The sequence below is a fragment of the Tauraco erythrolophus genome, chromosome 11 (assembly GCF_009769465.1).
Source record: "Tauraco erythrolophus isolate bTauEry1 chromosome 11, bTauEry1.pri, whole genome shotgun sequence".
NCBI lineage: Eukaryota > Metazoa > Chordata > Aves > Musophagiformes > Musophagidae > Tauraco > Tauraco erythrolophus.
In genome coordinates, this window is record NC_141475.1 from 12,777,568 (window position 1) to 12,805,365 (window position 27,798).

The 27,798-nt window shown below is 39.0% G+C and overlaps 1 protein-coding gene across 1 annotated transcript; it reads right to left on the reverse strand.

The window, feature by feature from the left end:
* On the reverse strand, positions 1–27,534 carry GK5 (glycerol kinase 5). The gene is made up of 16 exons (XM_086618525.1): positions 27,391–27,534; positions 26,155–26,248; positions 22,997–23,072; positions 22,484–22,577; positions 21,387–21,518; positions 19,939–20,014; positions 19,201–19,262; positions 19,039–19,112; positions 18,658–18,718; positions 17,375–17,501; positions 12,749–12,853; positions 9,975–10,060; positions 5,924–6,027; positions 4,577–4,636; positions 1,631–1,764; positions 1–245 (listed from the first exon to the last, which is right to left on the reverse strand). The coding sequence occupies exons 1-16, from the start codon at positions 27,526–27,528 to the stop codon at positions 109–111; spliced, it is 1,560 nt and encodes a 519-aa protein (XP_086474651.1). The 5' UTR covers positions 27,529–27,534; the 3' UTR covers positions 1–108.
* Between the last annotated feature and the right edge of the window lie 264 nt (positions 27,535–27,798).

Genomic DNA, 27,798 nt, shown 5'->3' on the forward strand with positions numbered 1-27,798 from the left:
CTTTATACCATCACAAGTTTCAGTTATGGTTTTTACTGTCCAGTTAATGTCAAGATTATAAATACGAATTAAAACATTTTAATTCTTCTATAACTAAAATGCCAATTTCTACCAGTGCAGAGAGCATTTCATTGCTTGTAGCCAGGTATCCATAGCAGGTTTGTATTCCTCCATGTCCTTCTGGGGCTCAAAAACTGCTTCTATTCGCCTTAGCTTCTTTAGTTGTTCTTTGTCAGTCCAAAATCCTATAAACAGAAAGTTCATTCTTAAGCTCAACTGCAAATATGTTATTTTTGACTTGTTTTAATTTATTTTGAAGAGATCCAAAGCAGAAACACAGTAAGAAATCATGACAGCTTTTCTTTACTCAACCAACAACTTTCTCAGAGGGAAGCATATTTCTAACATGTGAAACTCCTTTCCAATAGCATCCACTTGCTTGGAATCCTGACAACAGCACATCTGCTTAACTGGGACAGTTTCCAAGGAACAGCTCTGGCACACCGAAGTTCCCTTAGGTTTCATCCACACTGTGCTTTCAGCTGCAGGTCCCTCTCAACGAAGAAGGGCCACAGAAAACAGGACTTAGCACTAGTTGCTTTCTACTGTCTTAAAAATTGCATAAATGGCAAAAACCAGCTGGTGTTATGTATTCAGAGTAATTAATGCTATTGAATCATTCTTGTCTGACAAGGGCTGCAACTTTCTTCCAGTTTTAACTGCTGGGTCTTACCTGAGCATATAGTTTTTATGTTTCACTTGTGTTATTTACACATCAAAGCAATTGAATGAAGTTAATATCGATCTACAAAATACACTTCCATTAAGCAAAGCCATTGACAGTTTGTAGTTTTAAGTCTGGCTAATTACATACAACAATTCTGTGTGAATAGAACTGTTTTTTTTTTCCATGTTAATAATTTATTTTTTACTTCCATTGTGTTTATTTCTGTGAAAACGTTAAAGACTTGGTTCACAGATGAAAGGATACAGGTTCAGTAGGAATGACACGGCTGCACGTAAGCACGGCAGCTTCCTTGTCACGTGATCCATCCCCGCCAAGCACCGCTCCAGACAGTGCGAATACGGGAAGGGATGCAAAGTGTTGGGTCAAGAAAGAGGGAGGCAGCAAGAGAGGATTCACCTCTTTCTTCCCCAGTAGTATATCCTCCTAAATGTAAATTAACCATACAAACTTATACACAGATATTTTTCACATTAAACTCACTGTCACTATTCATTTATGTAAAACTAAACAAGCATGCAACTGCTCAGTAAACTGGGACATTGTGCTAGAAATACAAATAAGGTCCTTGACTTGGTTTATGTATGTTATCATTTCTTTCTTTCGTCCATCAAATACAAGTACATGGGTATAAAGCACAATACAGAGAAACATAAACACTACTTACCTTGGATTCTCACAAAAATGGCTGAAGTTTGGGGAGTTTTTACAATTATTTGAAGTTATGCATTGTTTTTTTCTAATTTCCTCCCCCCCCCTTGTTTACAAACAAATTGTTTTTACAATTATTTGAAGTTATGGACTGTTTTTTTCTAATTCCCCCCCCCCCGTTTACAAACATGTGTTATGAAGGTAAAAACAAAACCCCTTTAAATATAAACATACCTGAAGCAAGGCCTGCTAGAAAAGCTGCACCAAGACTAGACATGTCTGCATTTGCAGGTTTTTCTATTTTCTTATTAATTAAATCTGAAGTCATCTGCATGACAAAACTATTATTACTGACACCTCCATCAGCTCTATAGGGAAAGGGGAAGAAAAGTCAAAAAAAGGCATTTAGTTCAAATGTTTTTTGCCAACATTTCAGAAAACAACTTCTGGGGTTTCACACCCATGAACAAATCTTCCTGTCACTCATGCACAAACGCACTTCCATTTTATAGGCAAATTTAGAGGCCAGCACAAGATGCCCAGAAAAAAAAAAAAAGCCTATAAACTGAGGGAGGAATGGTAGACAGACACAGACACATTATCAAAAGCTTTGAAAGCTCCGTCTTCTAAAACTGTACATCATCCTGGTTGAAATGTTAGGGTTTATAACAGAATCCTTACTTAGTTATCACCACAACAGGACAACTGTCAAAAACATTACATTAAAAAACCCCTTTCAAGTGTTCTCAGATCCGGAAAAGTACTTTTTTCATTACTACCAAATGCACAGTTGCTTCTTTTTATGAGGAAGATGAGAATGAGGCTTCCATCTGTTTTCCTAACTGCATCATGTCAGAGACCCTTTCAGTGGAGAAAACTAGAACTTATCAATGCTGATCTTTAATCATCTGAGAGTGATTACTTGTGGTGCAAACTAATTACTCCTGGAAACAAAAAATAGCTGTAACAAAAAGCAATCTTTCAATTGTCAAAGATAGGTTTGTTATGGTGTTGGACTCCAATACCAGCCAGGTATGGAGTGGTTGTTCTACCAAACGTGATGCAGTAAAGACATGTACTGTTTATTACTACAGAAAGTGTTGGGTAATAAAACTTAACAGTTGCTTAGAAATCTTCAATTCAAATATGCCAGCTGAAATCTTCTATATTACATGATGCCTCAGAAAACTTTTGCATAAATGTTGTGGTTATTTCTGCAAGTAAGATCAGGAGACACTGCCTAATTCGTGATGTTACAGAGGTTTGCTTGTTTGTACATATGCAGTGAAGCAGAGTTACCACCTCTACACTATGGCATAAAACTCTTTAACTGGCAAAGTCACCTTGCTAATGCCAGTGATGTGCAATTTCCTTCTTCTGTAAAAATAAGACATTCATTTGATTCAAGTTACAAGGGGAAAAAAGAAATTTTCCAGATACTCAGTTTTACATTTAGCTAAATTTTGCTGCTAGATACTTTGAAGATTCAATCTGTTCAGTACATCTTCTAGCTTAAAGTTCCTATAGGCCATTTCACTGAGGATGTGCTATTTCACAGAAAAAGTAAATAGGTGACATTCCAGGACTCCAGGGACCACCAGGATCATCCTTATAAAGGTTGCTGCAGACTGCTACATCATAGGACATAAGGACTAACACTGAGGGCTCCTTCTCTGTGCTTTCTTTGATGGTGTTGAGACAAGCAAAGAGAAGTAATAGGAACGTAGAAGACTAATGAAAACAATTACTTTGTAGGAGCCAGAGATTGGGAAGAAAGGAGGGACATTGGACAATAGCTAAAAAGGGAATGAATGTATTTATGAGATAAAAATAACAACAATGAAAAAAACAAAGATAATGGATACTAAAGATGTGCAGAGAAAAGGATGGGAGAGCACTTTATAACCCTACTGAAAAACTCATTGTGTCTCATTATCTTCTAATGCGTAATCCACAATTTGAATTACTACTGATTGCAGTCAACTACTACAGTCACTATATGAAACAGCAATTTTATATTAACGAATAAAACAAACACAATCATACAATTTAAAGTTACCATTACAACATATGTGAGATCAGAATTCTAATGTTCCCTAGACAATACTTCCACACTTCCCATTTTTCAGTTTGGGGTCTTAATGTGACTTCTCAAATTTTGGATGCAATTTTCTATGTAAAAAAGCTTCCTAAGGAATCAACAATTGCAATGCTTTTCATCTTTTCCTCTTCATTAAAACCCCAAGCCTGGCTGTTCCTTCATCTCTGCCTACTCTGTCCCAGTATGTGATGGAAGACAGAAAATTTTACCTCCCCCTACTTTGTACTTTCACTTTTCTTCCACCACTCAAAAGTGTGACTTCTTAAATGTCTACATGCCTGCCAGTCTATGTCTTCCTTCACACGGGTACCGGGCAAAAAGGCACAAGAGGGACAGGACTGCTCGCCTCTCTGTCCTTGACCATGGTGTCACAGTGTCCCCTGGCTGCCAGAAGGAGAAGTTCTGGAGACCTTTCTAACGTGAGAGGGCTTCAGGCTCTAAAGACAACTGATACAATTGAAGTACCTACCGAAATGTGCAGCATAGTTTTCCAGCAACACATAATTCAGCTACATTTTCGAAGACGTTGTGAAAAGTATGTTCTAAGGATCACAGTTATCCCACTAAATTTGATTTGGTTCTTCGAAGACTGAAGCAAAACCAATGACTAACAATTAATTGTAAAAATATTCTCCCTTTTTCCCTCACAAACATGTCCAGTTTTAACTGACGTTATCAACAAATATTCAGTCTGTGACAGACTCAGTACAAAGAATTTCAGTATGAAAGAATGATAATAAAGGGTAGAATGACCCTTGTAGAAGGCATTGCTATATGCAGTCTACTGCTACTTGAAAACATGAATTTGTCTTTTTTTTTTAAAAAAAAAAAAAAGACCCATTCATTACTCACCTACTGACAATCACCAATGCCAACTGTTTAATTAATAACTGACTCTTCTGTGGGTAGTCTCTACTGCCACTTTTAAAGTTACATTAACATTTGACTTGGTAGTTACCTGTTTCTTAGCAGCAGAATTTTTACAGTAAGATAAAATGCATGATAAAATGCATAATAATATTCACACCTATTTAAATCAAACTACCATATATAAAATTTAGAAGTTACATGGAACTTACCGAATAGTTTGAAGAGGAATGCGAACCTTCTTCACAATGATATCATAAAGCTGTTTGTTTCTTTAAAAAAATATTTAGTTGAATTAAGCATTATATATTCCATAAAGCATTTCCAGAATCTACATAGTCAGAAAATAAAATACAAGGCAAAAAATGCCTCAGTTGTGTCAGAGCTGCTACAATAGCTAACAAGTTTCCAAAATGCAAAAATAAAATGAAAAAGACTGAAACCGGTCTTTGTTATACATCATTATGAACACACAAATATGGCTAAATCACAGACCATTCTATAGCAAGTCACTGTAGAAGGTAAATTTATTCCCACCTGAAACCAATGATAGGTTTCCACAGACAAGGTGCAATTGTTGATGTAACAAGCAGTTTAGAGTGAGGAAAGTAGGCTGACAGTGTTAACTAGAGTTTATCCAGCTGTTCTTTAAAGAGAATGTCTGAAGGCTGTAATCTTGACTTGTTCTGAAACACAAAGGACATCTACCCTTTTCTAGTTAGGTATTTGAAGGAGATGAGATTCTCAACATCCTTGTTTTCAAGAGGCCCATGCTTCAGTTCAGGAATTACTGCATCTTATGTTTCTCTTACAGTGCAGAAAAAAATGCATTAGAAACAGCTGCAGCAATTCAGAATGTTACTGTCCTCCAGACATCCTTTTTGCCTCTTTGCAGGACGTTACTGTGCCCAAAGCTGAGCTGGTGACTAGACGGAAGGAATCGTACCTGTGTTCCCTAACTGGCCACAATGCAGTGTGAGCCAGGCTCCCATACTCAACTTCAGTTCAAGGCATGCTGGATGGGTTTGCAAGGCAGAACCAACCTGTTCCACAGTGAGCTACTGATATGATATCATCAGTGATTAGCAGTAGTATCTTTAACCTTGACAGATAGATCTGGAAGTTGTTGTCCATTCACATCTTTCATAAAGCACCAAAAATTCAAACTTTAGCCAAAGAGCCAATATAAAACTTCCAGCTTCAGGGATACTTTAAACACAGCTGAAGCAGGCTACAGCTTCTGACAAAACACTGTCAAGACAGTAAGGATGAAATTTAAATAGAAAACATTTTTAGAACATACAGAAAACATTATAATTTAAGAACTCCTATATGGTTACCTAATAACAAAAACTGAGCTAATGAATACACACAAGTTTATTTGTAAAGCGTTAAAGGAAAAAAGGGAAGCAGCTAAAACTCCTTGTCAATGTAACAGTAATGGGTCACTACAATTTATATTTTACAAACTGCAGAAGTCCATGTATCCATTTCACACTGCTGAGCAAAATAAAAACAAACATAAGAAAATACAAATAAGATAGTTAAGCAAGCAGTACCTGAAAGCTACGGATTCCAATATAGCTCGTACAAGATGGTTTCTGGTAGTGGAAGGTTTCAGCCCCATGAAAGAGGCACATAAATATGGGTCATTCACAGAAACCTGCAGAAAAGATTTCACCATGAGTTCAGTGAATTGTATTTGTAGGCTTCTGAGAAAGGAGTCAAATAGTAAGAAAAAAATAACTTACGACAATTACAGGCAGCATAGTGAAAGAAGAAAATTGAAAACAATATGTAAGAGGTACATAGTGTTATTTTAGCTAACTCAGTGAACAGTTCAAATAGCTCCTTTCAACAGGAAGAAGATTTAAGTGACTTCTTCCAAATCTGACATATTAAAGAACACTAATCTGTATGACTTCCCTTTAAAATACCTATAGTGTACACTTTAAGTGCCTAGGACAGGGCACACTGGTATTGCTGTTCTCTAGCAAGATTTCACCCAGATGCTTTTTTTGTTTGTTTTTAACCACTCCTGCACTGCTGAAAGATGGATGAACTGACTTTTAAAAGTAACACTGAAAAGGATGGTAATACTTTTTATTATTTTATACTACAGGCTGTTTTCAATGACACTGACAAACAGAGTCCAACTAAAATTCTAATGATTGTGAAGTCGTCTTCTTTTTGCAGAACTGGAGGATCAATGGATGAATCTCCTCCCCACCCCTCTGATGAACTCTATCACAAAATACTAGTTTGCTGGTTCATACCTGGTTTGTGACAATGTTAAATCTTATTTTCACTGTAGACAGTAGTTTTTAAATTGAAACAATCCAATTGTATTGCGCTAAATATCAATTATGACAAAACTTACCAGAAGTTTTAATTATAAAGTACATAGACTCATATTTATAAAGTAAATTAAGGAAATGCTAACGTATGTTAAAAAAAGCCCACAACATACGGACAGGTACATGTAGCCAGAAGGAAAACTGGAATTTGGCAGAAGTTCCTAAATAGAAGAAACTTCTCTATTAAAGTAAAAGAAAATATTTTTTCTTTTCCTTATACAAGTACCCTTCCCATTCTAAGAATGGAACCACTTATCCAGCCTAGTAGGATAATAAGGATCCATGGCTTCCAAGTTTATTACCTTGTATATGAAAATCTGTAAACTAAAAAGCATAGACTTATATTCTACGTAAGGTTGAGACTCTTGAAAGAATCAATCATTAAAAAAAAAAGTTGCAGTGCATATGTATGCATACACCGCAGTAAGTTTTTGCTGTTACTACTAGCCAGAGCAAATTAACCCTGGCAACTTCTGTTTTTAGCAGAATAACTCAGAGGAAAAATTAGATTAAAGCACATATTCACTCAATTTCAAACACACTTTCGCAGTGATGCTCCTTTCGATGTGCTGCATCACAGCAGCAGAATTCAGTAAGAAATAAACTTAGTTTTATTGCCTTAATACAGATGGGTAGAGAAACATTTCTGCGTACAAAACGAACCTATGGGCTTCACAAGAACCCTCCCCAACCACTATCATTCTGAGGTCTAGGAAACACTACCATACAAGCAATTTGTGTTAGCATGTAGCCAGTGAAGCTAAGCAGACCTGTTACAGTCTGAGAAGTGTTCAACTCTCTTCATGTCCCTTTTCATACCATTTAATCCACTCAATTTCTAAACTGATACAGATTCTGTTACTGTGAGTCTACTAACGAAGCACGTTCCACTGAAATAAGCAGGGCTTTTAAAAGGCAAAGAAATTCACTTTGGTGGATACTACTAGTGGTACCTAGATGTCACTGTTAAAGAGAAATCTATTCAGTTTTCTTAGTACAGCTCCCAAATTTGGACTAGGAATATTAGAATTAGGGAAGACGACTGAACCAATGTTTACCAAGAAGCTAGCTGGAGCTCCTTCTGGAGAGAGTGTCAAGGAAGCAAGGAGGACACAAACCCGCAAAGCAAAACAAAAACCAATCAAAGAGGTTTTACCAACGTCTCTAGACTTGAATATTAATAGAATTAAAGATTCAAAAAAGATTTATATTAACATTTGTCTACCTCAGGATTCCTGTCTGCAAATATTGAAATTTGGCATGGCTCAACATTTGCTTTTTCACAGCACAGTTACTCACAGTAAATGCTAAATGGAATTATCTCAGCATAATCAAGCTTTATACCTTTAAAAACAAATATAATTATTAGGTTGGCTCTTTGAGAGAAGGTAGCTGGGCTACCTGCAGATGAAATTAAATTTTTCTCTGCCTTGTTCCATTAACATTTAGGACTTACACAAAGGTAAGGTTAAAGATATTACGTTTCTTCAGAAAAACACTAGTCCTGGGAACGATCAAACTGAGTATGGTAGACTGATGAAGACCAAAATAAAGTGCACTTTTGGTCACAGACAGAGAGATGAGCTGTCAAAAACATTCCATGTAGCTCTAAAATGTATATATTCAAACTAACAAATTACTATCTAAGATTTCTAAGAGAAAAGAAAAGGTGATTTTTGAGCAAAAAAGAGAATACTGTTTTCATCTTAATGACTTTTCTTTGTTTGGGTAACACAGTAACTTCTAAACACCTGATGGGTTCAAACATCAGTTCTGTATACAGCTGATGGCAGGCATTACTCAACCCCCACAGCACAGCAACAGCTTTTCATTTATCTTGCCTGGTCCATCTGCCCAATACAGTTTATAATGTTAATATTCCAAATGACAACTTGGAGACCAGGGCTACACCACAGAGTTTCTCCCGGACAGCAACACTGATTGGAAAAACAAAGTTTTGTGGAGACATGGATGTTTTCATGTTGACAAACCCACAATGTAGAACAACTCGCTGCTGAAAGCGAGTTTTTACTCAGATTATCTTATATTGCTTAGGAAAGTAGCATAACTAGATGAAAAAGTTGTGGGGCTCTGCACAGTCCCTAAGCTAGCAATGACTACATTAGCAAAACCTGTTTATTTTCATTCTGCGTAAACGTTTGTCTAAGAGCTCTGACTTGTAGCTCTGTCATATTTTGTGGTGACAAATTACAAACTATTATTACAAACTGTCAAACCCATACTAGAAGCACCTGCTTTGTAGCTAAATATGCAGTATGTCAGCTCCCCAGCTATCATAATTTGTCATTTAATGTAACGTATTAACTGGAATTCCCATCAATTTCTATCTAGACTAATATGCTACACTGAACTGCAGTATCAATATCACCCTTGTTGCTGCCTCTGCACAGGAAGAGTAATTCACATCTCTAATGAAACTCAAGAGGGACCACGAAAGGAGGCGGAAAGGACAGACATGAGGATACATAAGTCTCCAGCATAAACAGAAAGCAAGTAGAAAGAACCCAGAGCTCGTGGCCTAGAGGGGATCGTGTAACTGCAGAAAGTTCTTCAAATGGAGAGGAAGGTAAAAGCAAGCTACTGGAAAACAGAGGGGACTAAAGTGGAGAACAAATGCCAGGAACTCCTTACTATACACATTGTGATCAGCAAGAAGGCACAAACCCTATTTTAAAGGGAAAAATCTAACTCGGATTAAAATCTGGATATCAAAGAAGCGTCTATATGTTACTATCTTTGCTTTTCATAACACCAGGATTTGCAGTCTTGCTCATGTTTAAGTATGTTTAAGTATTCTGATGAATTGCAACCTACATCTCGAAAAGAGGCAGAATAAAATGAATTATTTTAGAACAGTGCTTAGAACTATTGTCTCGATGAAGGCTTTGCACGAGGCAGAAAAGCTATGGAATCAGTTTCTGTTTCTGCAGACACAGCCTGAGTTACTGTGGACAAGTAATTTAGTTTATCTGTCCCCCAGGTCTCCATCTGCAAAATCAAAGTAATTTTCGTATTTTGTAGGGTTTTTCTCATGGGGTGGGTGGTGTTTAAACATTCTCATACGACAATGACTTTCATACATTGTGGTGAAGGACAGAGAATAAGAACCTGAATAGTACAGAATAAATATTGTGATAAGATGAAAATTACTACATCTAAATATGTAAAAGTTAAAAGTTTAACTGGGTTATTAAAAATACATTCTCAATTGTATTAATAATAATAATTTTACCTGAAAATCTGGAACAAAACAAACGCCTTGAGAATCAACAATACTCCGCGCCATTTTTTCTGTTTCATCTACATTGGTGAAAAGATCTGTAAAGATGTGTAAGTCATATGCTTTTATTATTTACTTCAATTTCTTCATATATTACTAAGAGACAAAAATCTAGAGTTAGACTATTTCCTTTTGTAATATTCTCAAACTACATGTTCCAAGGGAAACGATCACTTCACCTGTATTTCATGTACATCAGTCTCATTAAAAAAAAAAAATACTATTCAGATGAAGGCTAAATTCAAAAGGATCCTCTCATATCTGTCATGCCATAGCCTTTTAATCTTCACATCCTGTAAGAAGTCATAAGCTTTCCAAAGAGGTATAAATGGGAATTAAGAATGCTAACAATGGCACCCTAAGAATGCTAAAAACCTAGATTTCCAAAGCGTAAAAAATGTTTTTCCCCCTAAAGATGTTGTTATTGTCAGCCCAAGTACCAAATGACTACAGAGATAGTTCTTTATACTCACCGTATTTTATCAGAGTGCTTAATATTTTTAAGTGACTAACACATGAATATAAATAAGGTAGGTTCTAATATCACCTCTTTGGTAGACACTACTTCTATTCTTTGTCTAGCCAGATGTCTCCTTTCACAATTCTATAGGCATCCCTCTTATCTTGGTCTTTACCCACATGCCGCTCTTGTGCTAACATCCATCTTCTGTAGTTTTAACCATCAATGTCCCCATGTGGCCACATAACATGTTTTTACAGAAGACTAGAGGTCTCCTGTAAATGACTGCTATTGTTTTTTCTTGTCTAAAATGTAAATTTCTGTATCAAAGATAAATTAGGGTAATCTAGCTCAATTTATCTTTGAAAAATCCATTTTGGTAACTTACCAGGAGTTTCAATTTACCTTTGTAATCTTCATAAATTTGTTTGAAAGCTTTGAATTCTACTGTGCCCAGACTAATAAGACTAAATCACATCTTCTCCTTCTTGTTGTATTTGCTATTACTGACCTATATATAGTACCTCTATGAAAGGACAGAAAATGAAAAAATTAAGTAAGATTCACTTCACCTTGAAATTCCACATACTACTTTTTCGAAATTTTTAGAAGTGATGTGATCCCACTAAAAGAAGCCCGTTAAACTAATTTTGTCCTGCTGCAGAAATTCCTATTTCCAAACCTTTACCACTATTATATGACTTATCTCCATCCATGTTGAGCCTCACTATCATAACTAAGGCCATTAGCTTACATTGTGTTTTGGCCCAATTCCTTCTGTAGAGCAAAAGTTTTACCCTTCTCTTTATTTGTAAAGCTGAGAAAAGTTTCTGAATTCTGCTTCTCAGCAATCACACTTCCAGAAAATAAAGATCTGATTTAGTAGAGACTTTATAGCAGCATGCCTGGTTTTTTATCTCCCTCTAAAACTTTCCCAGTTTTAGCCTGTGGTAACAACTGTAGGTTATGTCCATTTCACTACTGGCTAGCTAAAAATCCTTTATACTTTTGCTCTGCATACACCAATAATATCCATTTTCAGTATGGATAAGTTCTATATGGATAAGTATTCATTTCAGTATGGAATTTGGAGTAGCAAGCTTACGTATGTACCACTGATACTTGTATCTGCAGCACTGACTGTGTATTGAATGGAGTAATTTCCTCAAAAGACAGTGGCTGTTATCCTCTAGGCTCAGTCACATGTTCAACGATGAAGACCTGAGGACCAGTCTGAGCCATACATAATCCTTAAGGGCACATACATGAGCATATGTGCTCATATGCATCAGAAGCTGACAGCTTCTAGAAACATGGAATTTTGTGGTGAGCTACACTTCATGAAAACCTTTCCCAGATAACCCAAAGCTTGAGACACTAATTCCTTTTTATCACCCTAGTAAAGGTGTACTAAATTACTAAATTTACTATTGAGTACTTATTACTAAATTAAGTAAATAGCTTATTAGAACACTGGTAAAAGTTGTCCTATAAATAATAATTTATTACAACACTGGTAAAAGTTGTCCTATAAACAATCAGTAGTTTTGAAGATCAACTACTATAGAGCTAGTATTCTTAGTCTTTTATTAATCTGGAATGCTAATCTTTTCATTACATAATAGTCACAGCCAAAAGGCACATTACTTCTATATGAATCAACATACACAACGCCGTTACTTTTAAAGATAAAATTCTTCACATTATGTTCATACAACTCAAACCTGCTATTAATTCGGAGATGCACAGCTAGAGATCTCTCAAAAGCATTACAGCAACTGTTTGTGGAATATTGCATTTACAGTCATGCTACCTAGACTTAAAAGGTTGTCAATTTCTGTGCTTCTCCTCAACTGAAAATTCAAGTCCGAATACCCTGAAAGCACACATCTAACTTTAGACAGGTCTCCTTTACATCATTTCTATTCAAGTCTGGATACCAGGTTAAAAAAACAAAAGGCGGTGTCAGGAAGTTTGTCATGCTTGAGAGAAAGCAAGTGAGGAGTAAAACGTTTCAGGAAAATAAAAGCCTACTGAAGTAGGAGGGTCTGAGAGGCAGAGTCTGATGAGAAGATGATTGTGCAAACCAAATCCCCGCAGTAAACACTCAGAAGAGACTCTGCATTTTCCACTGTCCAAAACATGTAGGCTTGTTTCTTCAATCATGGATAATAAAACCAAGCCCAATAACATAACTAAAACACCATAAAACAGTTTCTTAAGTGGCAACCTATTTTACCCTATATACAGTTAAAGAACTACTTACTTATATCCTGAGCCCATTTTATGGCAGTGCCAACGTCTGACATGCAGCCTTCAGTTAAGTAAACAACTTCTTCTCCAATCTTCCAACCAATCAGTGGATACAGACCTTAATTATTTCCCATGAAACAAAACAAAACATCTAGTTAAATGAAATGTTTCCAGAAAAACATATACAAGCATCCCCCACAACAAACCCATCTTAAAATAAAAACAACCCACATAGTTTTTAGTCAATTCCTTTGCAGAATTAAGCTAAAAAACCAGTCACTGTTAGAGGTTAAATATATTGTTAAAAAATTTAGTGCTGGAATTACAAGAGACTTGAATGACAGTTTGTTAAACCAAAGTTAACCTAAAAAAAATTCATTATCAAATTACAAAAATATCCCACTTAAAGCTAAAGAGAAGAGCTATCTGCATTTATTTTCTTTTTAAATGACATGAGATTGTATATACTTAAAAAATTATCCATGTTTTCCTATTTGTTTTCAATCTACCTTATTTTCCCCAATGGCTTCTAAAAAGTCAGAATTTACTTCCTCCAGCATGAAGGCTGGACTTTTAGATGGGAAGCACAAATACCAAGACATATGTACAAAAAAAAAAAAAAAAGCAGCAGCACAAACTTAGAACATAGATCTTATTCATAGAAGAGGATGAGAGTGATACACTTTTTTATACCTTTTTCAATATACAATGCTTCCTCACATAGAAAGCAAAAAAAAGAAAATAAGTTTCACAATTTGCCCACCCTTGTCCCCAAAGGTTGCTGCCATTTAACTATAGTATTTTACATGTATGTTTGTCTAATTTAAACAAGAAAAGAAACATCCAAACTCATTAAAAATATTTGGTGATGTACTTTGTAACTACAAAAGATTAGCACTTCTATGATTTACATAATGGGATTTGCAGGAAGTTATGATTTCCACCAAACAGTTTTGCCTTTGCAGTGACTAAAGAAAAAAAAAAAATCAATGACTTTGAAAATTTCTTTTCCTTCTCTCAGAAGAAAGGCAGAAATACATAAACACTGTTAGTTTATTTGAAAACACAGTACAGCACCTTTCAAAAAGCTGTCTGCCTGAATATACTACTACATTAGAAATAAACAACCAACAATGAGGATAAACCTGATGATTTGTCCTTTGCCCCCTCCAGATATCTAGAAACAAGGATAGGCATACTACTTAAAACTGTCAGTGTGAGCACAAAGACCTTCTTGTTTGGTATCTGTATTAGTAAGGACATAGCACAAAGTCCTGCAGATTACTGCTTTTAATGCTAAAGCAAAAAGACTTCATTACCTGAACAGCAGATGATCTCCAGCACTGTGGCTGGACAAATGTTTTTCAGGTCGCTTGGTACGAACCTAAGCATTCAGTGGCCACTGCAATAAAAACTTCACCCAACCCCAGTATTGTAACTGTTGGAGTGAAGAAAGCACCCAGATCTTAAGGGAACCTGCTCAGTACTCAGATATCACAGGTAATGGAACAAAGGTAAATGAGTCCCAATAACTACAGGACCAGAAAAGCATCAGAGAAGATCTAGGAATTCTCTTTTCTCAAGGTGACTTTGCTGATATACAAGTCTCTCTCACAGAATCATCTCCAGTTTGTTTGCCTGCATCCAAAAGAGTGTCATGGTAGTACTAGCGCAACTGCAGAAACATGCTGGAGGCTTTCTGGTGCTTATAAGGGAAAACAATTAGCAGTACCTATTTAGATTAAAGTTTGTATTTGTCTCTTGAAAGGAAAAGATGATACACGTCTCTCCTTGGTGCTGGTCTCCCTTACAATCTTTATTTTCTACCAAAGGTGAAGCTGCAAAGCAGCAGGACCAAACAATTAACTGGGCCAAAAGCCCTAGAGAAGGACAGTGTGCTGGCTTTACGTGATGGGGTTTTGGTAGCACAGAAGGGACTGTGAAAATGGCCCCTGTAAGTAGCTGTGAAATGCTTCCCCAGCTCCAAAACTTGTTGGACCGGCCTCTGGCCAGGTTGGACCCCTCATCCCCTCAGGCCAGGGTCATGCCAATCAGTGCCTCTGTGAATGCTCTATTTAAGATGGAGACAAAGGAGCCTGAACCAGAGCTGGACCTACACTGAAGAGAGTGGGGAGGCGAGGGCTGGCCTCCTGGGTGGGCAGCTGCCCGTGCTGGACCACCACTACCTGACTGGAGATGGCTGCAGCAGTGTGGCTTGGAGAGCTCCAAACAGCCCCGCTCCCACAGCACCCACTGGGCAGAGTTCATCCTGCCGGGACTGCCAATGTTCGTCAGGCTCAGCACAGCTGCAGCAGAGAGAGGGCTGATACCTGAGAGAAATGGCCACACAGACACCAGGTCAGTGAAGATGGAGCAGGAGGAGGTGGGCCAGAGCTGAGATTCCCCTGCAACCCGTGGTGAGACGGCCAGCAGCCACTCTGTCGCCCATGGAGAATAATGGTGGAGCTGAGAGCCACTCGCAGCCCGTGGAGAAGCCCACGCTGGAGCAGAGATGCCTGTGCCTGAAGGAGGTCATAGAGAATGGTCTCTGTGAGCTGCTGGAGGCTGATGACGAGCAGAGAGGCATCTGAAGTCCCCGAAGGACCCCACACCTGAGCAGGTGGCAGCTCCCTAAGAAGCCGTGACTCTGGGGAAGAAGCCCGTGAAAGAGCAATCTGATGGGTAAGGATTGCATCCTACGGGAAGGACTTATGTTGGAGAAATCAGTGGACTGTCACATGAGGAGGGGATCCACTGGAGCAGGGGAAAAGAGTGTAAGGAGTCCTCCTCCTTTAAGACAGGAGCGGCAGAAACAATGTGTGACAAACTGACCTGCAACTCCCCCATTCCCTATTCCCCTGCACCACTTGGGGAAGAAGGTAGAGCCAGGGAAGAAGGGAGGGGTGGGAGGAAGGTGATTTTTAAGATCTGGCTTTGTTTCTTGCTATCGTCTCTGAATGAACCTTTAACGAGTTAAATTTTTTTGTCCCCAAGCTAAGCCCGTTTTGCCCAGGGTCATGGTTGCTGGATGATCACTCCCTGTTCTGATCTGGACCCTCAGGCCTTTTGTTACGTTTTTCTCCTCTCCACCTCACTGAGCGAGAGGAGTAAGTGAGGGACCCTGTGGTGGCTTAGCTGCCAACTGGGCTAAACCATGACAGACAGCTAATTAGGGACAGAGAAGTCCATCAGTTTACCCTCCTACAGATGCTCACACCAGAATCTCTAGTAGGGTAAGATAATTTACCTCTAGGGAACAGATCAATACGACATTTGGCACAACCACAGTTACTAAGAACTATCAGACTGTCAGAGAGGTAGATTTAAAATCTATACAACATGTTTCCATCATTGAATTCTGAGAAGTGCTGTTCTCAAAGGAACTATTTCTTTTTAAACTGTCATATAGAGCAACTAAATGTAGATCAGAAACTAGAGCAGCAGCTAATGAATAGCTTCTACAAGGACGTTGTAGGGATTCATCTTGCAGTCTTAAATACATATGTCAACTTTAAAGATTGAACACCTTACATTTCATGCCCAGGGCACTGAGAAAGCAGGTACCTAACTTGTCCTACTAACCATACCATATGACAGCCAAAGAACATAGGGAAAATTATTTTTACATAAATAACAGCCTAAAGCAGTTAAAGTTTCAGAGCACTGCCTTAAAAGATTTCAGCTCCTATCAGATCACAATAGCCATATATTTTCTTAAAAGAAAACAAAATGGAAAAAACTTACAGCATGGTTTCTGCTATTACATTCCCACAGACTACATACATCTGATTTCCTAAGTAAAAGTATCATCATAATGACATCATTAAGTAGCCTAAAAAGCATTCGTATTTATAGGGAATCCAACGTCTGTGCTATTCAGTTCTGACACATCTCCTGTATTTGCCAAGGTCCTTCCAGAGTTTAGCTGGTAAAGTCTCCTTAGCACACTGCTGCCCTCCTCCCCAGTCTCATCCCTTCCACTTTAAATCATAGGCTTCCTGAAATTAGCAACTGTTTAAAAAAATGACAGACAGAGACCGTGCAGGCAAATTTACTTCAGTATCGTCTGTTGCTCTCTTGACAATTAGCCATCTATGACAAATTAACAAGCCCGACAGACCACAAACATTCAGAACAACAAAGTTTAAAACACTAGGAACACATTGGGGAACTCATTTCTAGTATTTTACAAGAAAACTAATAATTGTTAATCCTGCATTATCTCATTGAAGGTACTTCAAAGCATAAGGGCTGAAGAGGAGGACCATCCAGCGATCCATTGGAACATTTTGATGGGTAAGCCAGAGGGCCAATCCTCTTTTTCCCCATTACTGTATAATACTGCTATCAAGAAAAACAGGTGAAGAAAAAGAAAAAAAGGAGGGCTGCAGGTAGCAGACATAATTATTAGCGATGTTACTTAAATTCTCTTCTTGAAAAGTATGTTTCAGGATACACGAGATCTACATTTCTAAGTAAAAATTTCCAGTCTTCTGTTCTGAAATCACTTTCAAGCTGTTTTTCTACAGCTAAAGACAGCAGGAAAAGAATAGCCCTGTTTTATCTCTTTTTGTACCCTCATCATTAACAGCTGTCAAGTAATGTGAAATACTGTGACACTAAAATTTTACTAGCTTACTTCTCCATGATGCAAAGAGATGCCCTCCAGTATTCACATTCCAGAAACCACCTGTTCCCATCGTCAATTTAACATCTCCTGGGTGAAAGCAGCATTCTCCAAACATGGCTGACTGCTGGTCAGCTACCTGCCATACCAACAAAAACAATATGACAAGTTAGCTACCAACTACCAACCTACAATGCTGCTGGATTTTAAAATATCAGTGCAAACACTTCAGAGTTCTGAGCACAAATACCATTCAGAATTATTACGAGAGGACTTATACACAATTTCTTAAGTATTTGCAGGCCATTCCAATAGTCAGATTTATCACTAGAATCAAATTACATGAGGTTTGGACACAATGAGAATATCTGTAATATTGCTTGCAACACTGAAAATCATGCTATGGAAACAAAAGAAGTATTTTATGGTTTAGTATTTAACAAGGATAAAGGAGGCATTTACAATCCCAGGGAACAGAACAGAGTAGCTTGGCTTGAATTCCTCTTCCCCCAAATAGAAAGCTGAAGTTTTGAGGTCTCACCTTCCTTTCTCCCTGCTATGCCTGCTCTTGTACCAAATTATTCCATGCTCAATTTTTCAACAATGATGATGGTTATTGAATATATTTATTTATGTTTATGCCTTGTTGAAACAGTAAGTTTACAGATAAATTGAGCTTACAATTCTTTAAAAATAGCTGGAGAAATTGATGTTAGCTAGATGACATTTCTCCCATTTAGCTCAAATCAGGCAGATTTTTCTGCAAGGCACTTTACAAAAATAATGGGTTTTTCTTATCCAAATCCTAACTACTGAGGCAAGAAGATGTAATTCTCTATTTCTTTTTAGTGAAAAAAATAAATAGAAGGTACCGCAAGTGGATCTGTTAACAAATACTCTTACATTTGTGTAGAGTCTTACTGAAGTCAAGCCAGGATGGACTCCATTGCACTACTTTATCTGCAAGAACTGATTTTAAGCCAGAGACACACATTACCAGAGCTGCGAGCAGAACTCAGCTCTGTTAAGTCATACATTCAGTGCTTAATCATTTGGTCATCTAACCCTGATGGGCCTCAGCCTCTAGAAATCCCTTCTTGTTCCTCTCTCCTCCTTTCTCCCTAAGGTTGTAAACTGAGTTTTTGGAGAAAAATTCAACAACCAATTCTACTGTAGTTAAGTCACAGAGAAGGAACAGAGAATACTTACTAAACAAGCAAGTATTAAATCAAAGCTAGATAAAAAGAATATAGGTACAAATATAGAGATTTAAGTAAGAAAACATTTTCACTCACCACTGCCATTATTGGAACAGGTACCCCAAATATTTCAGAGTCAGCTGATCCGAAGTTGAAGCTTACAACAAATGTTATGGAGAAACATCAAAACATTAAATTGACTTTTTTGTAAAAATGAAATCTAGATATATAATATCAGGCCTGGGTCTGCATCACATATGAAAGGATTTATTTCAAAGAAAGCATTAAAACTGTCACATCAAGAAATATTGAAGAAATAAAGTTTTGGATGTAGTGTTAAGTACACCTGCATATAAAAATAATTTTTTTTTTTGGTTTAACAATCTATTACTTGGCCTGTGCAGATTATATATTGTTTCAGTAAAGACAATTAATTTAACAGATATCATATTCTTTTGAATATGCCTTCATAGTTACCTTGTGTCTTTCACTGGAGGATAAATAGACATTGGAATGGAAAGTAAATTACTCAAAGTGGGGTTCCAACATTTCTGAAATAATATGGAAAAAGTAAAAGTGTCAGCAACTCACTCAGAAGCACAATAAATAGCAACAACATTTTTTCGGAACAGCACATACCGTAAAGGGTTCAAAAATGCCTGTAGCACTGGCATTTGAGTAATCTGTAGCATAAACAGAACCTACCATAAAAAAAAAAAAAAGAACAAAGATTTCAAACAGTCAAATATTTAAGAGTAATTTTAAACATACTTTTCCTTTAAACATCTCAGTGGCTCCCATGCTATATAACCTGAGCAGCTATAGGCAAAGTCATGATGATACAATGAGCACAGAAACTTTGCCTGCTGATCACTATAATGTGTATATATTAATTACCTTATTTTACCCTTATGGATCTGGCTAGAAGAGGGCTGGTACTTTTGACAATATGTACAACACTGACTGCATCGCTGTCTATCACGATCTATCCAATTGCTCAGGCATTAGCCCTCAGGACAGAAACTCATAATTCTTCCACATTTCTAACAAATCTTTGTTCTTTTGCTTTTGCAGATACTTTTCTTCAATCAAGGCCAATTAGCTCTGGTAGTCCTTTTTAACTTTTAAATGCTTAAAAGGTTGATTACACTGAAAAATCATTTCCCTTCTGACTACCCTTCCTGGCAGGTCCAAAGAATAATTAATTTAGCAGGGTTTTTTTTTAAACGGTAAATATATTACAATATTCATCAATTATTTAAAAAAGCACAAACAGTTTAAAAAGTATTTGAATTCTAGGATATATCAATGACAGTTATGAATATGATTACTTAGATTCCAGTATGTCGTATGTTTAAGAGGAACTGTGGCATTCACCTTTAGTCAATCTATACAGTAACCACGTGTCAACTGTTCCAAAGCAGCAGTTATTTTTCTTAGCAGCTTCTTCAGCCTGGGAACAAACATACATACAAAAAAAGTATTTGCAACTGGGTACAATAGAGAGAAACATATTTCCTGATTTCTTTCTCATTTTCTTTGTGGTTAATGATAAAATCCCCAGAAAATATGTCTAGTAAATAAAGAAAACAAAGTCCTGCACACTGCACTTACATAAAAAATTTACAGAAAAAGAATAAATAAGTGTATTCTAAAATATATGCTTGAGAACAATAAAGATGGAGTCATTGTTTTCTGGTTTATGATGTCTGTAAAGACTTCAAAATGTTATTTTCCTTGGGATTTTTTTCCCCCTCTTTAAAATGGGAAATTCAGGTTTCAACTAATTTCTACTAACTGATACCATGTACAACTACAGAATTCAGAAAAAGAACATACAAACAAATTAACTCACAACATGACTGAATACATTATTCTCTGTAATTAAGAGCCATGAATTTTTGAGCTTCTTGGTTTGATACTCACATATTTTAAGTATTAGTGCCTGAAAAAATGTGGGATAATGTTCATCTCACACTGAAAACTCAGCGGCTGCATGATTTTCAATTCTACAGTCCTCCAAATTAACACCTCACATTTTCAACAGGCCCAAATAAACATGTCAGTAAAAAAATTATACTTGAACTTCTCAATAGTTAGTTTTGTGACAGAATATACCAGACAAAACTCAAAAGATTGCGGGGTTTCTTTACTCACAGTAGAAAATGGATGACAATCATTTGCGTCAAAAATAATTTGAAAATTAACATAGAAAATAAGACGACTAAAGTTATAAATACAATAGGAAGAAACAAGGAAAATGGTAAGGATTAGAGCAAAGGATACAGCAACTAATAGCTCAGTGCTCATTAATCCATTAGAGTATCCCAGCACAACTTATTTTATGTGTATTTTCCAATTTACATTACAACAAAACACAAAATAAATCGCAGTGTTTGACTGTTCAGTATGATATTATTTGTAAACACTGAAATAATGCAGAGTGGAAATATAAGAATACCAGTGGAAAATAAATACAATTGTCAGGCAAAGCTATAGAGTGCAAACAACTTTAAAACAAAGTACAATTACTAATTGTGTAATTATATTAAGTGAGTGAAATAAGGTGATTTGATTATATTACTTATGCATGAAGAAAACTTTTTACTACTACATATTTCCAGAGTCAGAGGGAAAAAACTGTATAAGCATGAGTAGGGATCTAGGTAGACAGCTTTTGAACATTAACACAGATAAAGATCTTTCATTCTGGTTCTTCTAAGGCAAAGAACGAGCAAGACAAAACTGAAGAGGTTACAACAAATCTAAGTCACTAGCCGCTAATATGACTGAAGAAAGCTATTATTTTTCCCTTTCCAGCTTACCTCCTGTATGTTTTTAAAAACCCATGACAACTTCATAGAAGTTTGTTGTGTTGAAAAAGTAAGAAAACTTGGTGCCAAATACCGATCGCTCCCAGTCAAGAAATGAAGTACTGTAAAAATAACATGGATCACCTGTTTCAAAAGAAAACAATTACTTAACTTTTAATCTCTCCCTTTAAAGGTTTCTTATCAATTATCATCTTTAAAGGATGACAACACAGATGAAAGCTGCTGACATGAGATTAGATTCAGAAAGTTAAAACTCTGCTAGTGAATCCTTATGTAGGATTTCAACCCACCAAATACAGGAAAGAGAAGCTTCACTAAGGAAGTCTATTTCACTGACTTCTGCTGGCGCACTGGCAAGAGAGGGCTCTGCATTATGCAGACAGGTCACCTACACGAGCACAACACATGATGCGGTTGACAACGTTACCTACTGTTATTCCAGTAAAAGTTCTCCTACAGTAGACAGGCTCAATCACATTTTAATGGGTTAACCAAAATTCAATCATTATTTCCATTTTCATTCACAGAATAAATCAGTGGCAAAACCAAGAATTTAACTTCTTATTGTGAGCGTGCTAGTCAGTTTCCACTTACAGGAAAAGTAACTTCAGCTTTTGCACTCAGAGCAAATCTTTCTCTTCTAAAGGTACGAAGTGTAAGATACGAGCAGCATAAAATGTATCTTCTATTGATAATCTGAGCAGAGTACATTAAAAAAAAAACAACAAATAGACAAACAAAAAACCCAAAACACTGCCAACCAAGAACTATCTACATCCAAAAATTATGCAGTAGCAGTGTTAACATGCAACATTTTAAAACAACAAAGAGACTAAAAAGTAACAAAATGCATGCTATGCCTACAAATCTCTCCTCCTATCATTCATTACCTTCAGGCTATCAGTACCACATTTTTTCTCCGTCTTACCGTCCATGCTCATCTTGCCCAGTTAAATGTTTTTATGCCACAACACGTCATATTAACATGTTAACAGGACACTTGGTGTATTTCATGTATTGCCCTTGCTCTTCATAACAATGAAACAGTTTAATATGTCCTAGCAGTATCTAGTTTAGCACAGTTTTACCTTCAGCAGAAGGGACTTATTCCAAGAAGTCACAAGTTCTGCACTTCTTAAGTCTTGCCAACTTATGAAATTATGAAAAGGTTTCCCTGTCCTCCTGAAAAACAGTATTTGAACATTCCCATTTAAAACTATACAACACACACTGCCTAAAAAATTCAACGTCATTCAAACATTTCCAGTTCGGTTAACACTAGGTCAATTCCTAAAATAAGTGCATATCCTCCTGGCGAATTTGAGGAATTAGTAAACAGGCATGCAGACATTTTGAGTGTGAGGCTTCTCATGAGAATGAAAAAATACGTAGGTATTCATCTCTTCCAAAGTATTAAGAACGAAACAAAAGGGACATACACTTATAAACCATCCTGAACTGCTGCAAGGTGTGGCTGTGGAAACACAAGAGAACACAGTGACTAACCTTTGTTGCTTTCAGGTCGTGACTTGCATGATTAAACATCTCTACAGTCTGCTTCTATGAATAAAAATTCATTTCAAACAACACAATATACATACTTGTGCCATGTAATGAAAGTTGCTCTCTGCGTTGAGATGCCAAGACCAGCAATCTGCCTCATGTGAAGTCCCGCAGCTAAAAACCAAAAACAAACCACACAAAAAATCCCACATTTATTTGATGAAACAAACAAAAATACAACTTTTCCAATATAACTATAAAACCTATAGAATTCTTAGGAAATTAATTATTTAAGAGAATATAAATCTCTATGCCAACTAAGCAGTGAAATATCAGCAAACTCTGAGTCAGAACAACTGACTCCAAATCAGGGGAATAAACCTATGTATTTTACAAAAGCAGTTGTGGCACACTGGCCCTTTCCACCTTCTGAAAGGTCTATTTATACTTTATCTGAACATACCCAGAGACAGGCAGACAGGTTACATATGCCTATATAATCAATTAAACCGTGCATTTCACATGGATGAATGTGAATGAAAGCACAAACAGAAGTAAGCGCCTTTAAAAACTTATGGAAAGAAATTGCATAAAAAAACAAAACTAGGTTGTTTCTGTAGGCAGTAAATAGATTCATGCCAATACACCATGATTTTTTACATTGCTTTAATAATGACATGCCTCACCTTAAATATAATATTCCTTAAGGGATCTTTCAAAATTCGTAAGAGCAAATTTGCTTAAACCCCGTATCACTGAATGCAAAAAAGTATACTTCAAATTCAGAAGTATAAAAATGTACATTTGAGTATACACCAATTTTGCTGTCAAACCTTACCTTCAAATAACTGTTACAGAACGTTTCTCCTAACACATATAACTGTAAATAATTAAGTATGTCTACAGGTATTTTCAAAGCAGCTCTGGTCAGCTTCCCCAGTACCTCCATACATGCTTACAGAAGCAAAATTATACAAAAAAAAAAAATCCATCAGGAAATTCCTCTTAAATGACAGACTACCTACTTTGTCCAACGAACTGCTACTCTGAAGGGCTCTCAACGCTGCTACTTGAACACATCACAGATTAAGCAGGTCCTGCTCATACAGGTCCTTATGTTAACTTCCAAGTGCGAAGTTACTCATTCGCACAAGCATATGCTGCAGACTCTACAACCGACAGCCTCTGAGTGACAATTTCAGAAGGAGTTTCATAGAGAAAGAGGATGTCTTGCTCTGCCAACCTCTACACGTGCTTCTGCACCTTCCCTTATACTGGTCCTTGCGTCCCTGCAGGCAGTGGTATCAAGGCCCTCAATCAGCTGAAAATTAACACAGTGCCTTTGCAAGGCTATCTGCTCCAACTGCCTGCCCAAGTGCTGCTGGTAGCAGGAGCGTACGGGAGGAGGACCTGGGAGTGGGTGGCTTGAGAACAACAGTATTTCTTTTTCAGTAGCAGCTGAGTCTAAACTGAAAGCAAAGCCACACCAGTACTGCCACAGCTCACTGCAGATTAGAGTAGCGTGTCTTACTGCTCTCCATCTCCGCAAGCTTCATGCTCCTATCGCTTTTCCTGTGATGACTATCATGCTCTTTAGACCCCAATGACAGCGGAGATAACTTCCATTAAAGAGTAAAAACAAAACAGAAGAGAAAGCACATGCGCTTTTCAGCTAAGCGGGTGAGCTAAGCTGCCTCCTGGAAGGCTTTAACAAGCACCAGAGTGTGAGATAGGGGTGGGACTATGCAGCCAGAAGCAGTTCCCACCTTTAGGTAGTACTGAACTACATCAGCTCATCCACTCACACATGGAATCACTTGTTTTAGCTCCACAAGCACTGTAAACTGAAGAGCTCCTATGCCTTCTTTCTGCTTCCCATCATTCCTGCCCCCAGTACCACACCCTCTCTTGCGCTGGCACAAATATTCGTGAAGCTCTGCTGGCATAAACAACTGCACAGTAATTTGACTCAGGAAACTGCTCTGGACTCAAAACAACCCTGTAAAAAGGAGGGTGGGACTGCTTCTTCTGACAGCAGTGTGGGATTATGCTCACTTACATTACGCAGCCACTTAAAAATGGCTTGCTGACAGTGTGCACAGCTTGGGCACAAGAAAAGCTTCCCCTTTTAAAACTAGCTGAAAAATCTTGCTTCCTGCTTTGCCCCACAGAATGGGAGTAGAGGAAGCGAGTAAGGACTTCAGAGGTTGAAGTGACATTGCTATTCTTGCGACAGAACAGTGGTGGCTGCGGAGAAAACAGACCAAAATAATCAGCTGCAGCTTACACCTGGTAGCAGTTACTTTCCCTGTCCCCTAGGCTGCCTTCCAAAGGAAGAGATGACAGCAGTTTTGCCTTGCACCAGGCTTGGAGGCAGAGTGACGCTTGGAGACCAAACTGCAAGAGCGGCTGAACAGGAGGAACTTTAGGCATCAAAAGAAAGAGTATGACGCACACACACGACAAGGAGGCTGGGGCACTGTGAGAATGCGAATTGGGGTGCAGCTGGCAGGTCCAGGACATCGGCATGGCACAGAAGGTGATCCATGCTGGACCGCAGAATGCTGGAGCCAGTATAATGCAAAAGCTGTGAGAGTTGTAGAAACTAAGTGCACAGAAAGAGCAGAAAAGGAGGAAAACAAAAACTTTAGAAGTGTGGCAGAAAAGAGAGTTATCTGTGTTTTAGTGCGTGGAGTACTAGGAAATTTTAGGCTAAAGTACAAACAGAAAAGAACAACAATACAGAAATCAGATGGTAAGAACTGTTTACAGTTTAAACAGGGAAAGTGGGAGTATCGAGTTGTAACTGAGTGAGCACAACTATACAGCATCCTACTTTCTTTCTCTCATACACTCACATCTGCACACACAAAGCAGCAGTAGAATAATAGGGAATCAGAAGGAGAAACAAGCCTACTCTGTACACAGAGGTGTCAGGAGGAAAACAGATGCTGAGGAAGGATACACAAAAAGCTGGAACAACAAGGTGCTGTCACTGACATGTAAATCGAATACACACACTGCTTCTGGCCCTACTTCAATCCTAATTGGCCCCACTGAAAGAAAAAAAAGTAACTGAAGTGTCCTATTTCACATAATGATTGAACAGGCCTTAAAGAACGTTGTAGATCTGTGCTCAGTGATGAATTTTCAGTACTTTTAAAAAATACATACAGATAACCTTATTATCTAGCTAACTATCTTTACTAATTTTGATGAATAATTTATTAACTTGTCAAACTTTATAAGCCCTTACCTTGTACAGCCTCCTTTATTACATCAACAAACTGATTCCACAGCACTTCGGGATCTAACTCAACCCAGCCAGGACGAGGATAAAGCGATTCTACCTGTTCACGAAAGACACACAGCACAGTTACGATCCCTAGTTCACAGAAACCAGCACTCTTGAGGAAGTTTGTGCACATATATTTGGTTGTGCTGGGTTTTGTTCTTAATTTTCTGAATCTACTGCAAGAGCAGAAACAACAGTATTTGCCACTCTTAAAACATGATTGAATGCAGGAACGTAATCTCTAGATGACCTCCTCCACTCAGAGGGAATAAAGAAGCCCAAACCCCCGGGAACTGGGGAGCCCGTAAACCCCTGTTGGGTCTCCAAACTGGAAACCAGGTTTCTGAGAGAGCCTTTTGGCTCCGCTGCTGAACTGGGACATCAATGCCTCTGAGCAGCTCACTAGCAGCATGGCACAGCAGGCGAGGAATCACCCACCTGATGGGCTTCCAGCAAGAGGGAAGGTCAGCTCTACCGAGCACATCCCTCTCTGTCTCTGAAAATCCATCAGGTTTCTTACGCTTTTCCTCACTGCAATCTTTGTTGTAACAGCGAACAAAAAAAAAAAAAACACGATTTCTGGAGATTGTCTTTATCCCAAACTCACAAGCCATGCAAACCAAAAGTAGCCTGAAATTCCTGTTCCAAAGTTAACACTTTTTTTTACGCAGCGCCGTTACATAATGGGACGTGTATAACCGCAGGTCTCAGCTATGCCCTGCTAACAGAAGTCGTTAAGCGCCTAAAGCGAAGGTAGCAGGGAAGGGCGGGCAGGAGCAAACGCTGAGAGGTACCGGGGGAGTGCCGTGGGGGTACCCCCGTGGGGCTGCCCACCGGGTCGGCCGTTTCGTTTCACCCAGGTGCTCTGAGGGCGCCGGGGAAGAAGGCGGCTCAAGGGATGCCAGTGCACTGGGAACAGCCAAGCCAGGGGAGCGCCGCCAACGCTTCCTATGCCCAGCCCCGACCCACATCTGACCCGGGCAGCCCGCGGCCTCCCGGGGCCCCGCAGGTCAAAGCCTGCGGGCACTCGGGGGAGAACGGCGCGGTGGGCCCCGCCCGCAGGCGCCTCCCGCGGCGGCGGCGGCTGCTCCTCAGGCAAACACCGCCTCGGGCCGCCCTCGCCCGGGGGCGGGCGACCCGCGCCGCTCGGGCACGCCCCGCAGCGCGCCCGCTGCTGCCCTCCCGCCGGCGATTCACCTTCCGGCAGCTGGAGCCTCTCACCGCGGCCGCCCGGTCGTAGACGTGGCACTTCACCACCGTGCTGCCCACGTCCACTCCCACCACGTACGGCGCGACGGCGGCGGCGGCGCCGCTCTCCTGCTGCCCGCAGGGCATCGCCCCCCGCAGCCCGGCGCGCAGCGATCGCGGACTACAGCCAGGCGGCCGCCGCCCGCCAGAACACCGCCGCCCAGCCCCGCCGCGGGGCGGGCGCCCGCCCGGCCGACCTATGGGCGCGGGGAGGGCGGCGGGAGGCGGGCCGCGGCAGGGCGATGCCGTCGGGCGGGCAGGTGGCGCCCGCCGCCGCCGCCGGCGGCAGCCTCAGTGCGGCCTCCGCAGGCCGCGTCCCCGGCGCGGGCCCCGCGGCGGAGAGCAGCGCCGGGCCGC